The sequence below is a fragment of the Eleginops maclovinus genome, chromosome 18, assembly GCF_036324505.1.
Source record: "Eleginops maclovinus isolate JMC-PN-2008 ecotype Puerto Natales chromosome 18, JC_Emac_rtc_rv5, whole genome shotgun sequence".
Classification (NCBI taxonomy): Eukaryota; Metazoa; Chordata; class Actinopteri; order Perciformes; family Eleginopidae; genus Eleginops; species Eleginops maclovinus.
The window spans coordinates 20,148,729-20,163,266 of NC_086366.1; the positions used below are offsets into that span (position 1 = coordinate 20,148,729).

General features: G+C 39.5%; 1 protein-coding gene across 4 annotated transcripts in view; it reads left to right on the forward strand.

Moving 5' to 3' along the window:
- nectin1b (nectin cell adhesion molecule 1b) overlaps positions 1-14,538 on the forward strand; it is a 148,785-nt gene that overhangs the window by 43,253 nt on the left and 90,994 nt on the right. For all 4 annotated transcript variants that reach the window (XM_063906733.1, XM_063906734.1, XM_063906735.1 and 1 more), the window contains exons 2-4: positions 2,464-2,835; positions 5,466-5,765; positions 6,389-6,506. In XM_063906733.1, the coding sequence (XP_063762803.1) occupies positions 2,464-2,835; positions 5,466-5,765; positions 6,389-6,506 (790 nt within the window). The remainder of the gene's footprint in view (positions 1-2,463; positions 2,836-5,465; positions 5,766-6,388; positions 6,507-14,538) is intronic.

Sequence of the window (14,538 nt, forward strand, 5' to 3'; positions counted from 1 at the left end):
TTTATTTGGTTCAATCTGACTGGGGAGCATCTGACTCAAAGGAGGAAGGGCAGAGGAAAAGAAGGAGAGAGGGAAAACGGGAGGGGCTGCAGCTTTTCACAAAGCCAGCCCTATTGTTCGAGCATTCAAGTGGGTGAGGTCTGGCCAGGTACATATTTCTGAGGTTTTACAGTCCCCTCCCACCCTACTTCCATCCAACTTAAGATTAAACTTTAACTAGTGTCGCTCCACAATAAATTGTGTTTGCTATTTCAACAAATATCACATAGCTGCCACAACTGGTAATCTAAGCTGTGATAAAACAGAGTGAAGAATTGCCCTGAGGTGCACAAGGACACAGGTGTTCCTCAAGGTACACATGACAAGGTTGCCAGTCCTCCCTGTCAAACTGTATTAGTAAATCAATCTGTCATCGTCAAATCCCCCCCAAGTTTAAATCTCTATATAGAGGGCCTCGCTGATGTGGTCCAAAGGAAATGAAAGATGATGTGAACTCAGTAACTTCAAAAGGTTGTCACTTTGTTTTTTCATATAATTTGATGTAGGCAGTGAAGGCTGTTTGAGTGGAGGCTTTAACTCTGTGTAGAAATTGCCTTTCTCTCGTAATGCTCTGCTTTCCAAGCCCTCCGATTTGAGACTTGCACACCTCGCCGTGAATGATTGAAAGAAATACATTTTTCAACTTGACTTATTGATAGTAAAACAAATATTTCCTCTCTGTTTCCATGCATTGCGCCCAAGTGTCCTTCTGCTGACTACCTATAGTTTTCATAACAAACATTTTCATGGCAATCGCTGCCGCTGCTTAGAAAGTTTGACAGCCTTCACGCACTCCTTCCTTTCTGCTTAAGATTCATGTAAAGTTAAGGAAAGACTACATCCAATATTGCATTCTGTGGGTGTACACATAAATAGATCCCTCTCATGTATTCTTACATATTGTAAAGCCCCTGTGGAAGGTTTATCTCAGAACACGGCGATTATCCATCATTGTGATGCAGTTACTCAGCGTTAAAGAGCCTCTCTGTTTGTGAGGCATGTGTGTAGGTCCCAGTCCTCCACTTGAGGCCACAACATATTTTCTCCCTGTTTATGACTTTATTCACTGTTGGCTTTATGAGTCCAGTGTGATTAACGGAGGAGTTTCTGTCTTTCTTCCTGTGGGTCCTGTTCTATCCATAGGAGATAATTATAGCTGTGGCTGGTTGTAAATAAAAGCCAGGGGTTGTCTGACCTAGGAATGGGACATCATCAGCCCTCACCTGGAAAGAAACATAAATCAGAGTTTGAGATAACAAAGATGTGAGGAAGACAACAGGATGCTGCAGTCCAATGACACATCTGTTCAGATTGCTATCTTTTATGAGATTGGCCAGCTGTGATTGAAAGTTGTAGTTGTTTTTCTGCAGACTCTGAATAAAGGGAAAACAAAGGACAAGAGCCAGAAGAAAAGCTGCAGCACATGTCTTCTCAATATTCATTTTAATGGTCATACAAATCAATATCAAAAGAAAAGATAGAAAAATGCATGAAATCATAAATAATAAACATATGTTTAGTATATTTGCTAAATAGATATATAGACATCTGCAATTGTTGTCACTTAATATTCTGTCAAATAGTGAATCAATAGATAAAGGCAGGCAGGTTGAAAGGGACAGCTAATGCCAGCATGTAGACACACAATGCATTAATAAAGAAAGCCAAGGGGCTTGAGAAACAGGTTTACACTAGAGTTTAGTTAAAGGTCAAGATATGCATAAAGACGAAACCACAGGCAGGTTTAAAGAGGTCCCTCCTTGCTAATTGACCCTTTTTTCTACCAAACTCCCTACAGGCTCAGATAGTAGGGGAGAGGGGCTTGATTGCTCATTTTTTTTAAATAGCTAATGTGTGTGTTCTCACTGTTTTGAGTGCTTACTCTTGCATTGTTTCTTTTAATAGCAGCTCCAGGCACTAATTGAAGAATTTGTGAGTAAAAAGTAATTCAAATTACAATGGGCTGGCCAGGGTTTTGCGCGGTAGGTGGCAGGGCGTCGCAGCAGACGATGACTTGGCTCCAACTTGCTGCCCTTGTACTCATTCATTACGGATGCATTGGTTCTTGCTCGGTCCTTCCATCTCATCAGGAACAGTACCCCCATGGACAAAGACAGGGTTGTATAGAAGTGCCCATTATGTTAATAACCCCCTGGGTTTTTACATGCAACCTCCAAGCTCCAACCCTTTACAATGATGTAAAGGGCGCAGACGTTGCTTTTGTAGCATACTGGGGATTGTGTGGCTCAATCTATGAGTTTGACTGTGCGTGCATGTACTACCTAGGAGGCTGAATTTACTCCTTGGCTTTCAGTGCATGTACTTGCTATTGACTAGAGTGCTCTGCTTGGTCTTGGACACTTGTTAATTGTAATTAAATGTTTTTTTTTTTTTCTCTCTCTGTCTCTTTCTTTTTACTTCTAGCTGGCGACGGGCAGATGGTGCAGATGGACTCCAGTAAGTCTGGCTTTGTGGGATCACAAGTTGAACTGCGCTGCATCTTCATCAACAGTAACCCTCCCGTCAAGATCTCTCAAGTCACCTGGCAGAAGCTACTCAACGGCACCAAACAGAACGTAGCCATTGCCAACCCAGCCCTTGGTGTGTCTGTCCTTCCGCCCTTTAAGGAGCGTGTCACCTTCAAGCAGGCGGCAGTTCGCCACCGCACACCCTCGCTGGAAGACACCACCATCGTGTTCTCCAGTCTGCAGCTTTCTGATGAAGCTGCCTACATCTGCGAGTACACTACGTTTCCCGCAGGAAACCGGGAAAACATGGTCAATCTCACTGTATTTGGTAAGAACTTGTGTAGGAATGTTACAATATAAGCAGTTAATCCAAAAAAACAACCTCTTTCAAGGGTGGACATGTTTACCTTGTTCCTGAGAAGTGACCGTGTTAATATTCCAATTCCCTAACAGTGGTGTTCTCCTGATTCAAACACTTCCGTATGGTTTTATACAACTTCTCATTTTGTTAAAGCATGTTGGCAAGTGTCCTTCTTCGGAAAATATAGCAAAAGTCCCCCTGCATATATTTAAATTTTAGTAATCTAATCTCAGTTCTTCTTTAGGTAGACACAATAATTGCACATTCAGCACAGGTTTGAATGTACGTTTATGCGCAAATATAAATGCCTGCCTTGTCAAACTGAGAAATTACAAACTTTAAAGGCTTGGAATTGTACAAGTTGCTCACCTGTGAATAGCATGTTTCCAAAAAGAAATCTTAAGGAGGGGTTAAGAAAACAACCCTTTTCAGCCTTCTGATGGTTATATAAGATTTACTTTATTGATTCCAAAATGGGATTTTTTTTTTTGCAGCAGAAAAAACAAGGCTTTAACATAATTAGAAATCAGTAGAAAAAAAAAGAGTAGAAATAAACTATTCTAAAATAGAAACATCTCAAAATAAAAATAAACCGGCATTAGAGAGTAGAAAATATACAGGTGACCATGAAGATAAAAAAAATCTATAAGCTATCTGACAAATAAAACACTGTTGAAGGGCCCATTATCACTTAACACAATATAAAACAGGATATGATTACATTAACTTAATAATTAATCATTTTGCATGCGCCTTAGCCAGCATTTAGTATTGGTAAAGCTTCTTCATGTGGTAAACAAATACGGGAAGTGAAATGGATATCATCAAATTTCAAGCCAAAAAAACTAAGAAGCAAAAACAGGTTGTGCATCCTAGCATCAGTTAAGGAGTTATTTCTTTTACATTCCCATTGGTGGCCTGAAAAGAAGTCAGAGTGATATAAAAACGTTCACCTAAATTTGGTTTATCTTTGACTTGAGGCACAAAAACAACATTTTTCTAAATCAGATAACACAGGGTCAAACTAACTTCTTCCCTTTTAGTGAAAGCCAAAAAAGAAAACACTTTCACAGCTCTGCTCTGCGATGTGACATCGCCACAGGCAGTGTTGTAAAGTAGGTTGAGTTTCTTTGGAACAAGTAAAAAACCAGATGCTGCTCTGGAGCTGCTGCTAAAATCATGTTGTTTACAGTTTAAACCATTGCCAGCCAACACGTCGCGAGTCTCTTTCCGTTGCGGACCTTGTTGTGTATACATGTTCGTTGTTGGGGGTTATTTAACACCAGTCTCAGATTGACCCGTGGCTTTTATAAAATAGGATACTGCTGAAAAGAGCAGTCAATAAAAATGGCAGGTGAGACAGAAATCAATAAGGCCGCTTCAGAGTGTGTCATTTGGCTTGAATATTCTCATCTTGTGGGAAACAAAGAGACATAGTTTACTTTGGCAAGAGGCAGCTTTGAAAAGGTTGCACACTGACTTTGATTAGGGATCTAATTTGAAATTAAGTGTTGCTGTGTTTTCCATTAAATCCCAGTAAAAGAAAAAGCACTTGGCTTAAATATTCCCTACTGCCGGGGCTTCGTGTCAGCTCTGAATCCCTGTTTTGTGTCACTGAGCCTCCCAGGTCTTTTTAGGCTTCTGCGGCTCAGTGAATGTTAGGAACCTGTGTGTTGATAACCAACCACCAGCGTTCAAAGAGGCCTCTTCATGGCTTATCTTTTTAGTTGTGCATTCGCTCAAGCTGAAGCCTGCTTATTGATGTACCAAGAGTAGATAGCTAATTGGCAACTCACAAAGGATTCAAATTGGATGATTGTGCATTTCGGTAAGGAAAGTGGGTTCTACATCCGTGAGAGCTTTGACAACTGCTACGGCTTTGAGAAGGAAAGAGGCAAAACGTGCGACTCTTCCGTTGCGGACCTTTGTGTATACAGATCGTTGTTGGGGTTATTTACACCAGTACCTCAATGACTGGCTTTTATAAAAAGATACTGCTGAAAGAGCGTCATAAAATGAGTAGACAGAAATCAATAGGCCATTCAGAGATGTGTCATTGGCTTGAATTTTCATCTTGTGGAAAATAGGACATAGTTACTTGGCAAGAGGCAGTTTTAAAAGGTTGCACATGACATTGATTAGGGATTTAAATTTGAAAATTAAGTGTTGCTGTGTTTGCCTTAATCCCGTAAAAGAAAGCATTGGCTAAAATCCCTGATGCGGCTTTCAGCTTGAATCCTGTTTTGTGTCATGAGCTACCAGGTCTTTAGGCTTCTGCGGCCAGTGATGATTGGAACCTGTGTGTTGATCAACCTCACGTTCAAAGGCTCTTCATGCTTTCTTTTAGTTGTGCATTCGTTCAGCTGAAGCCTGCTTTTGATGTACAAGAGTGATAGTAACAAACATTGCTGTTTTGATTTACGACACTGTTTTCATCTCTCATTCCCTTAGTTAGTTTTAATCTGAGTTCAAAAGGCTGATTGTAGACAAAATTAGACACTTTAATGAGATGGAAACTGAAGGAAAAAGCACAAGATCTTTGTTTAATGAGCTGAAATTCAATTCATTTGATTGTTTAATCCTTTTCTTCTCGATAGCCCGTCCTACGACACGTATGACCCTGACGACACCCACGATCGTGGCCAGGTCCTCGAAACGCAAGATGACTGTTGCCACTTGTGTATCGGCCAATGGGAAGCCCCCAAGTGTGATCAAATGGGACACCAGGTTGAAGGGCGAAGCCACTTTCCAGGAGACACGCAATCAAAATGGGACTGTGACGGTAAGGAGCAACTACGTGGTGGTGCCAAGCCGCGAGACCCACAAACAGAAGCTGACGTGTATCGTGACGTACCGGAGTGAAAGGATCACAGACAGCGTGGTGCTCAACGTGCAGTGTAAGAATCTGCTCTTTTAAAAATCCCCTATTAAGACTGTTTTAAGTTTGTTTTTTACAGATTTTAATATTTGTATTCCTTCAAATGAGCAGGTTGGTTAGAACTTATCTCCACCTGGATTTTATGTTCTCATGAAATAATGTTTTTGGTTTCCTGCTGAGTAAGCCAATCACCATAGTTTACAGTAAACAAGGCCCTCTTGCAAACACAGCTCAGCCACTTTTCCAGTTTGAGAAGTCAAAAAAACAAACACACATGAGCTGCTAATTATGCTGCACTAAGAAAAGGTTGGGGTACTTTTTCTGAACTTTTACAAAAAGATTTCCTCTTTTTTCCTTCCTATGTATTCACTCAATTAAATTTTAAAAGATAATAGAACAATTATTGTGTTCAAAGTATGGAGGACTTTTATTTTAAATGTCATTCTTCTATGTACCACAGGTTAGAGTAAACTGTTGTCTTTTCTATAAGTATGTACATCTAAGTAAAGCAATATGTGTGTGGAGAAATTATTTACAGTTTAAACACTAGTTAAGTTGCTGTAACAGAGGTACAATGATGCAACAGCGTATTGGGATTATGTTGTAAGGTGCTGAACAGACTGTGGTGTGCCTTCCTTGCAGACGAACCCGAGGTGAAGATCGAGGGCTTTGATGGAAACTGGTACCTGAACCGTCAGAATGTTCAGCTGACCTGCAAGGCCGAGGCTAACCCCCCTGTCACCATCTACCAGTGGAAACTGTGAGTCTGACTAACCCCTAACAAAACCCCTTAAGGCTTAGAAAATCAAGAAAGCATTGCTACAAGTTGTTTCTCTCACAATAAAATAAAGTGTTTATGTGGAGTGCTTACAAAGGCAATTTTATAGAATGGCCTAGTCGAAAAGTGGTCTGCTCTTTCAGACATTTGTCTGAAGGCAAATTCAGATATACATACTCAAAAGTAATCTTTGAAGATAAAAACACTCCAGAAATGTTCCCCGTTTATGTGTTTGTTTTCAAATGTGTAATGAAGATAAGCCTTTCGACCTGAGGCAAAGCACAGTGGTCCTATTACATTTGCAACACACACCCCTATCTGCCTGATGGTCACAGATACTGGAATATGAATGGGACCAGAACTTGCTTTGCTTTGCTTTAGGAGTTTTGCTTTGAAATGTGGGGACCAGCATGCAGGTAGAGGGCTAAGAAAGCGTCATCGTTAGCGCAGTTGTGCTCTCATGAGGGCAGCGGTTTGTCCCTGACACACACAGAAGAGGGCTGAAACTGAAAACTGGAGTATGAGTTGTGGATTAGACTGGCATACCGCATGGCTGACATCAGTGTTTTTGCCTCACTGCGAATACGTGAGCAAGAAGAGATGCAAACATGTTTTCAAGGCCTCGGGGAATCTCCAAATAACCTCGGGTTTGATCTGCTTTGAGTAATTGCATGGAAGTCGGTCACGCAGAAATTATGTACTTTACATATGAGCACCGACACATGGAAGGAATACGTTCAGAATGTAGATTTGTTACACCATCATTTGCCCCGATCAAACACTGCAATTGGTTTTGGTGTACGGTGCAAAATTAAATGTTAAGTTAATGCAGCTTTTTGAATACAAAGCCACTATTGTGAGTGTATCACAATTTAAAATGAATGTTTTATACGGTGAAATTGAGAGATAAATGTAGCAATTTGTCGTGTAATTGCTCGGTGAAGGCTGGGTTGAGAAATATGTCACTAGACTTGAGTGGATGTGGATTAATAGACCATTGTGCCCTCATTGTACTGTATCTACTCTACAGCCCACTGCTGGATTTTAATGAGGCATAGGGAGGTTTTTTTGTGCTTTTTTTCCCCCTCATGCAAAGATTTAGCTCTCGGGGCAGACGCACTGATACACACAGCAACTAAAGAAGACGAAAAGATAGGGAAGGTTTGACCTGCTTGGGGTATTTTTTTCTTTATCAGAGGCAAAGGGAGATTTAAGGAGATAGGGGAGGCTAACAAGAGAAGAGGAGGAGGCTGAAGAGATGTGATCTAGAAAGACGAGGGCAGTGTGCTGACAGATACGAGGGGACGGCCATTGCTGCACTGAAAATGAGATGCCAAATCTGTTGTGAAGGTTCCCCTGGGCTCCTGTGTGGAGGTCAGCACAAGGCTGTGACGGAAGGATCCGGAACAGGCCAGCAGGATTGCGTCACACCACACCACAAAAACACACACACCAGAGGTGTAGCCAAATCTAGTAAATACTACTATCTCTGCAGGGTTTCCCGCAGAAAATTAGTCAGTAGAGATGGGTCGTTCGGGAATGAATCAGTTCGAACGAACGACTCTTTGAAACGAACAAACTGACCTGATTCATCGATTCACCTTCCTCTCGTTCGTTTGTTCGTTAGTTCGTTCTTCCACGTACTATTCGCTGTGCCAATCGTATGCTGTTGTCTGTGGAGTCTAGGACGCCCTCGTTGAATTTTAGCCAATGAGAGACAGGAATGCTTCTCGTTTATTATTCTCTAGTCGTTCTCGTTCAGTCAGTTCTCGTTCAGTCAGTCAGTCGTTCTTGGCTGGTAGTCCAGCCCCAGAGTGATTATGGCTCTACTGTAGCGCTAGCCTGGTAGGCTAAATGGGGACTTAAAACCTTTTCATTAATATAATCGTTCTGCCAAGCTTTCAAACATGTTTGTCAGTATAGTGGGTCTTTATTTCTTTATTTAGTAGCCCTTTCTGAGAGTGAACAAAAAAATGAAAGTAATAAATTCGCGGATCAAGCCGTAGTCTACTCTATTTACCTTCAATACATGTCAAGTTGAATATACACATTAGCCACTGTTGTGTTGTCTAAAAGTACAGATGATCATGAAGTTATACCTATGTATTTGCCTTGAACTACGGTGTTGTGTTGACTGTTTCCACGATCGTTTGCGAACGAGGAGCTGAGAACCATGCATTCCATGATTCCCCCGCTGAATGACGTTGTAGGCCTACCGGAAACGCAACTGAACAAACGAACGATTCTGAACGAGTCTTATTGGCGAACTGACCGACGCGGAGTGAATCCCGAAAAACAATCATGATCATGAAATCCATCTCTATTAGTCAGTTACGGTGGTGGGCTGTCCGGGGGGTGGGGGTGTTGCCTTAGTGACTGACGGGCGGACGGACGGGGGAGAGAGAGAAAAAGAGAAGGCGCGCAGGGTGAGTTAGGCCTGTTTCGCCAATTCATGACCCGATTTTTTGTATTATTACTTTTTTAAATGCATGCAGAGAAGGGAGGCTGGCGTTGGTCACGGTTTGGAATGAGAGAAAACAGGACAGAGTAACACGGAGAATATCGCTCATTTTTTTTTTTTTTTTTGGAAGACCTTAATTAAGGCGGCACGCGTGCGTTGCTTAGGAGGCCGCCTAAGCTGTAAAGTGCTGCGGGAAACCCTGCTCTGTGAGGAGGCCCACATTATTTTTCCTGGTAAATGAATTGTAAATAGTAATTATGTTGTTTAATAGATAATAATAAAGATTATATTTGTTGTAATTCATTTCATATGGTAGCTATTTGTTTTCTGTTTGCACACTTCCTTTGTTTCCCAGCATTGTGTTGAGAAGAAAAACAAATCTGAGAATCTTAGATTTTTTTTAGAACAATGCCAGAGCTATTTCTCTAAATGGGTTAATTGGGAGCTGCACAGAACTAACAGAGACTCTACAAAACAATGGACACGCCCTATTTGAACTTTATTGTTTGTTTCTTTGAAATGTTTGCTTGTAGGGCATTCTTCACTCGCCACGCTCATTTATTGAGTCTGTTTCAAGTGCATACTCTAGTTTACAGTGCGCCTAAAGAATACTAAGTAGGGGTAGAGTTGTTTATCATCAAAAATAGCTCCATTACTTGTGTGCTCGGGTTTAATATTTTCCTTTTTTTTCCTTTTCCCTGAAAAGCCATATTGAAACACACACACGGGGGTCTATAAATAAGAAAGCAGTGTTATTCTTATCACTGCGTTTTGCGGTGTGATTACTTCTAACTCCACTCTAATTAGCTGGCTTACTTATCTCCATTGTAAAAATGTGATTCTATTATTCATGTCGATTAAAGGCCACAGTAAGGGAACTGTTGTTGCAATTCACCATTGGCTGTGGATAAAATGCACAGATCACTTAATTTCCCTTTAAGGAAGGTTTATTGCCCCTTTTATTTACCATAAGCAATGAGTAACTATTGCTAATGCTTTCTGTGGCTCATCAAAGACAATGAAACGGCACACTCACCATGAATATACTAACACATTTAGGCTAATTAAACAGATGTATGTTTGATTAAAGATGTGTTTTATCACTACTCATTTGTTTGTTCCATGTCCAGAAAGTCTTAGCTTTGTCTCTTTGAATAAGATCTTAATTTCTGGTAATCAGGCCTCTGTTTACAATGTAAACAATCTTATTTTGAGACCCATAAACTAGATGAAATAGACTATGAATAACAAGTGCATTTTAACTGTAGCCATTTAAGCATATACAGAATGTTCTTTTTCAGTATTGAAGTTTAAAGCCACCTCCACACAATGCAGGTTGTAGTAGCATGACGGGATGATGGATAGATTGTCCTTTACACTCACTCACACACACACACACACACACACACACACACACACACACACACATTCAGATATCTTAGATATCTGTGTGTGTGTGTGTGTGTGTGTGTGTGTGTGTGTGTGTGTGTGTGTGTGTGTGTGTGTGTGTGTGTGTGTGTGTGTGTGTGTGTGTGTGTGTGTGTGTGTGACGTGTCAGGTCGCCGCAGAATCGGTGATGAATAGCATTTAGCCACCTTTCCCATTCTGCAACAAATCAATTGTGCTTTGCAGGACTCAGCATTCGATAGTGGCTCACAAGGTAACTGATTATTGAATCGTGGCGTACTGTACTGTAGGTTGTTTGCAGCTCTGCTGTAAAATGTCGCCAAGGAGGCCAATGAAAAAAAAATCCACAACAGCTCTTTCTATTACCCTTTTTTTCCCAACTATGGACACTTTATCGCCGAGAAGGAAAATGTAACACTTCTTATGGAGGTCATATCTATAATGCATTGTAGTAAGGCTCATTCACAATTTAATAATAATATATAATATATATTTAATATATATAGGGCTTATTCAAATGATGTTTACATGATATAATCAGTCATGAAAACTTACAGTATGAGCCAATTTATATAGTGGTGGACACTGTATTAATCCCAAATATTATATTGTAAGTTCAGCATTCATAATGCTTATATGCTTTTTTAAATTTAACTTTTATATACCCTCTCTTATTAATTTTGAACTTACATTCCATATGTCTACCATTGTAAATACTGATTAATATGCTTACAATGCATACATGTACATGACCTTTCTTATAATATTTAATTTCCTTACATTTCCATCTGTATTTCAAACTTAATTGATTGATTTAAAAAAATAATAATGTAAAACAGAGTACCGTATTAGTAGAACACATTATTATTATACATTTTTTTAATATAAATTGTCAGACAATATTTATGTATTCAACAATAGTTATATATTTAATAAAAATATATTTAACAAAATAATTCATGATAGTGTCCAAAAAAGGAGCAGGAGAAAGCTAGTGCTTATTAATTGCCCCCCCTAACTGATAGTACGTAAAATAATTTCTTCCATTATAACTAACCAGTGATGGGCAAGTAACTTCCAAAATGTAATACAGTACATGTTACTTATTACTGTCTTTTTAAAGTAATAAGTTACATTACATTATTACTGTCTCTGAACTTTAATGCGTTACACTACTTTTGCGTTACTTTTGAGTTATTTTCACCAAAATAACCGCAAACGTTTGGCTTTAAATGCTAAAATGTAGTTTATTGCAGCTCAATAATTAAAGCTATCTATCTATCTGGCAGTACATGCTGAAAATCAGGAAAAGGCTAGAAATTAAACTCATGCTAGAAATTAAACTCATGCTCCGTTTAAGTATGCTAAATAATATTTGATACCGGTAACATTACGTCTCTGTGTGTTATTAATAACATGTTAGTGGAGCCTCTGCACGGCCCCGTAACCTGCTGTATATGAACGAGTCTCTATGGCAACGTTAGCTCACCTTGTCATTGGTGTGTTAATGAGGATTTTGCTGACAAACTTTCAAAAAGCCGGCGATTCCACAGAGGACAGAGGCTGCATATCTTCAACACTCTGCCACGAGTCTTTCAACTTTTTGGGGTTCAAGCAGCAGAGCAGCCCGAGAGAGAAAAGTGACCTTCTGTTGCTTCGGCCTGCGCGCACTCCTGTCTTTTTATTGTATTTTCTCGAGCCTGCAGCTCTGCATTGCGAATCTGTTTCTGCAGCCTTCCTAACCAATAGTAAACAGGCTTACTGAGTTACTATTCTACCTGCACAATTGTTCTCTGGTGTCGGAATGTCTCGCGATGTTTGTGAATTCTTAGAAACAAAACACCACATCATTTCGGGTTAAAATGTGTTTGTAACGAGAATTGTAACGGGTATTATATTACCCAAATGTCAGAAGTAATGCGTTATATTACTGCATTTAAGCGAAAAGTAATACATTACGGTAACGTTACTTTTGTAATGCGTTACACCTAACACTGAAAATAACTGCTATTATTTATTTTATTTATATATATTATATATATATATATGAAGTAAAATATATGTTTTACATTTATAATCAAATGTTGTACATACATTTATAATTAATTCTCATCTTGGATTACTTTTCACTATATCTTTCCAAGAAAGTATTTTTGTGCATCCTTTTAAACTAATTTATATTTATTCTTTGTTCCAAACAAACATTTCCTACTGACTTGCCCAGAGAATCTGCTCTATAATCAGCATTTAACCACATATGGATCAGCTGTTTCTAAGTGACATGTTATTACCATGTCACTGAAGAGCCTTGTTGAAAGCCTGTTTAGTGCAGCTCAAGTGCTTGATGTGTGGCCATTGTTAGAGTGAGACCTTGTTGTGTTTGTCTGTTAGATTACATTTCATTTTGTAATCTAGGCTGCATATCTTCAACACTCTGCCACGAGTCTTTCAACTTTTTGGGGTTCAAGCAGCAGAGCAGCCCGAGAGAGAAAAGTGACCTTCTGTTGCTTCGGCCTGCGCGCACTCCTGTCTTTTTATTGTATTTTCTCCGAGCCTGCAGCTCTGCATTGCGAATCTGTTTCTGCAGCCTTCCTAACCAATAGTAAACAGGCTTACTGAGTTACTATTCTACCTGCACAATTGTTCTCTGGTGTCGGAATGTCTCGCGATGTTTGTGAATTCTTAGAAACAAAACACCACATCATTTCGGGTTAAAATGTGTTTGTAACGAGAATTGTAACGGGTATTATATTACCCAAATGTCAGAAGTAATGCGTTATATTACTGCATTTAAGCGAAAAGTAATACATTACGGTAACGTTACTTTTGTAATGCGTTACACCTAACACTGAAAATAACTGCTATTATATTTTATTTATATATATATATATATATATATATATATGAAGTAAAATATATGTTTTACATTTATAATCAAATGTTGTACATACATTTATAATTAATTCTCATCTTGGATTACTTTTCACTATATCTTTCCAAGAAAGTATTTTTGTGCATCCTTTTAAACTAATTTATATTTATTCTTTGTTCCAAACAAACATTTCCTACTGACTTGCCCAGAGAATCTGCTCTATAATCAGCATTTAACCACATATGGATCAGCTGTTTCTAAGTGACATGTTATTACCATGTCACTGAAGAGCCTTGTTGAAAGCCTGTTTAGTGCAGCTCAAGTGCTTGATGTGTGGCCATTGTTAGAGTGAGACCTTGTTGTGTTTGTCTGTTAGATTACATTTCATTTTTTTTTCTCTGGCTGTAATGAATAGAGCTTTACATATACCATGTGGGACCACGAGTGAAGGGAGTAACCTCTTTTGCACAATCCTTAAAAAAAACAATGTCACCCACACCCAGCATCATCACACAGTCACTCGGAGAGCTATTTGATACTATCACAGTCTGTAGCTCTACTTGAGTAGGATTCATTCAGAGCAGCTGATGAAGCTCATCGAGGGGAAGCTAACAGGAAACGTCTTATTGTCGCAAAATTTGATACCTTTTTTCAAGCCTCCGGGCACCACAAAAAGGGTCCAGATAACTACGGAAGCGTCACTTTTATGACAGACCCACATTGGAAGATACTGCATTATATTGTTTAGATACTGCTTCTTGAAGCTGAAGTAACTATCAGTTCACATGTGAGTAGTCAGTAGTGGTTTACAACCTTTTTTACACCTTCCCCACACTTGGTTTTTTCATATATCTTCCAAGAAAGCCTGTGTCCTTCAAACTATTTTGCTTTTGACTTTGTTCCGACCAAAATTTCGTTGGACTTGAGGGATATGGCTGAATATAGCATTTAACAATATATCACTGGGTTTCTAACCTCGACACATGTTTTTGGCACTAAGCGATTTTAGGCCTTGTTGCATTATGCCTGTAGTGAGTAGGCTGATTCTTTATTTTTTCGGAGATTGCCTTGTTATGTGTCTGTTAATTACTCATGCTCTTTCTCTCACCCGGCTTGAATAGGCTTGCACATATATGTGGGGACCACCGTTCTTAAGGGACTGTGACCTACTTTTGCCACAATCTCGAAAGGAGGTTTAGTTTGCTTGTGAACCCTGACCTCGGAGTGTGCTGACCTGATCAAAGGACATGAGCAAGCCTGAACGCGGTAGAGAA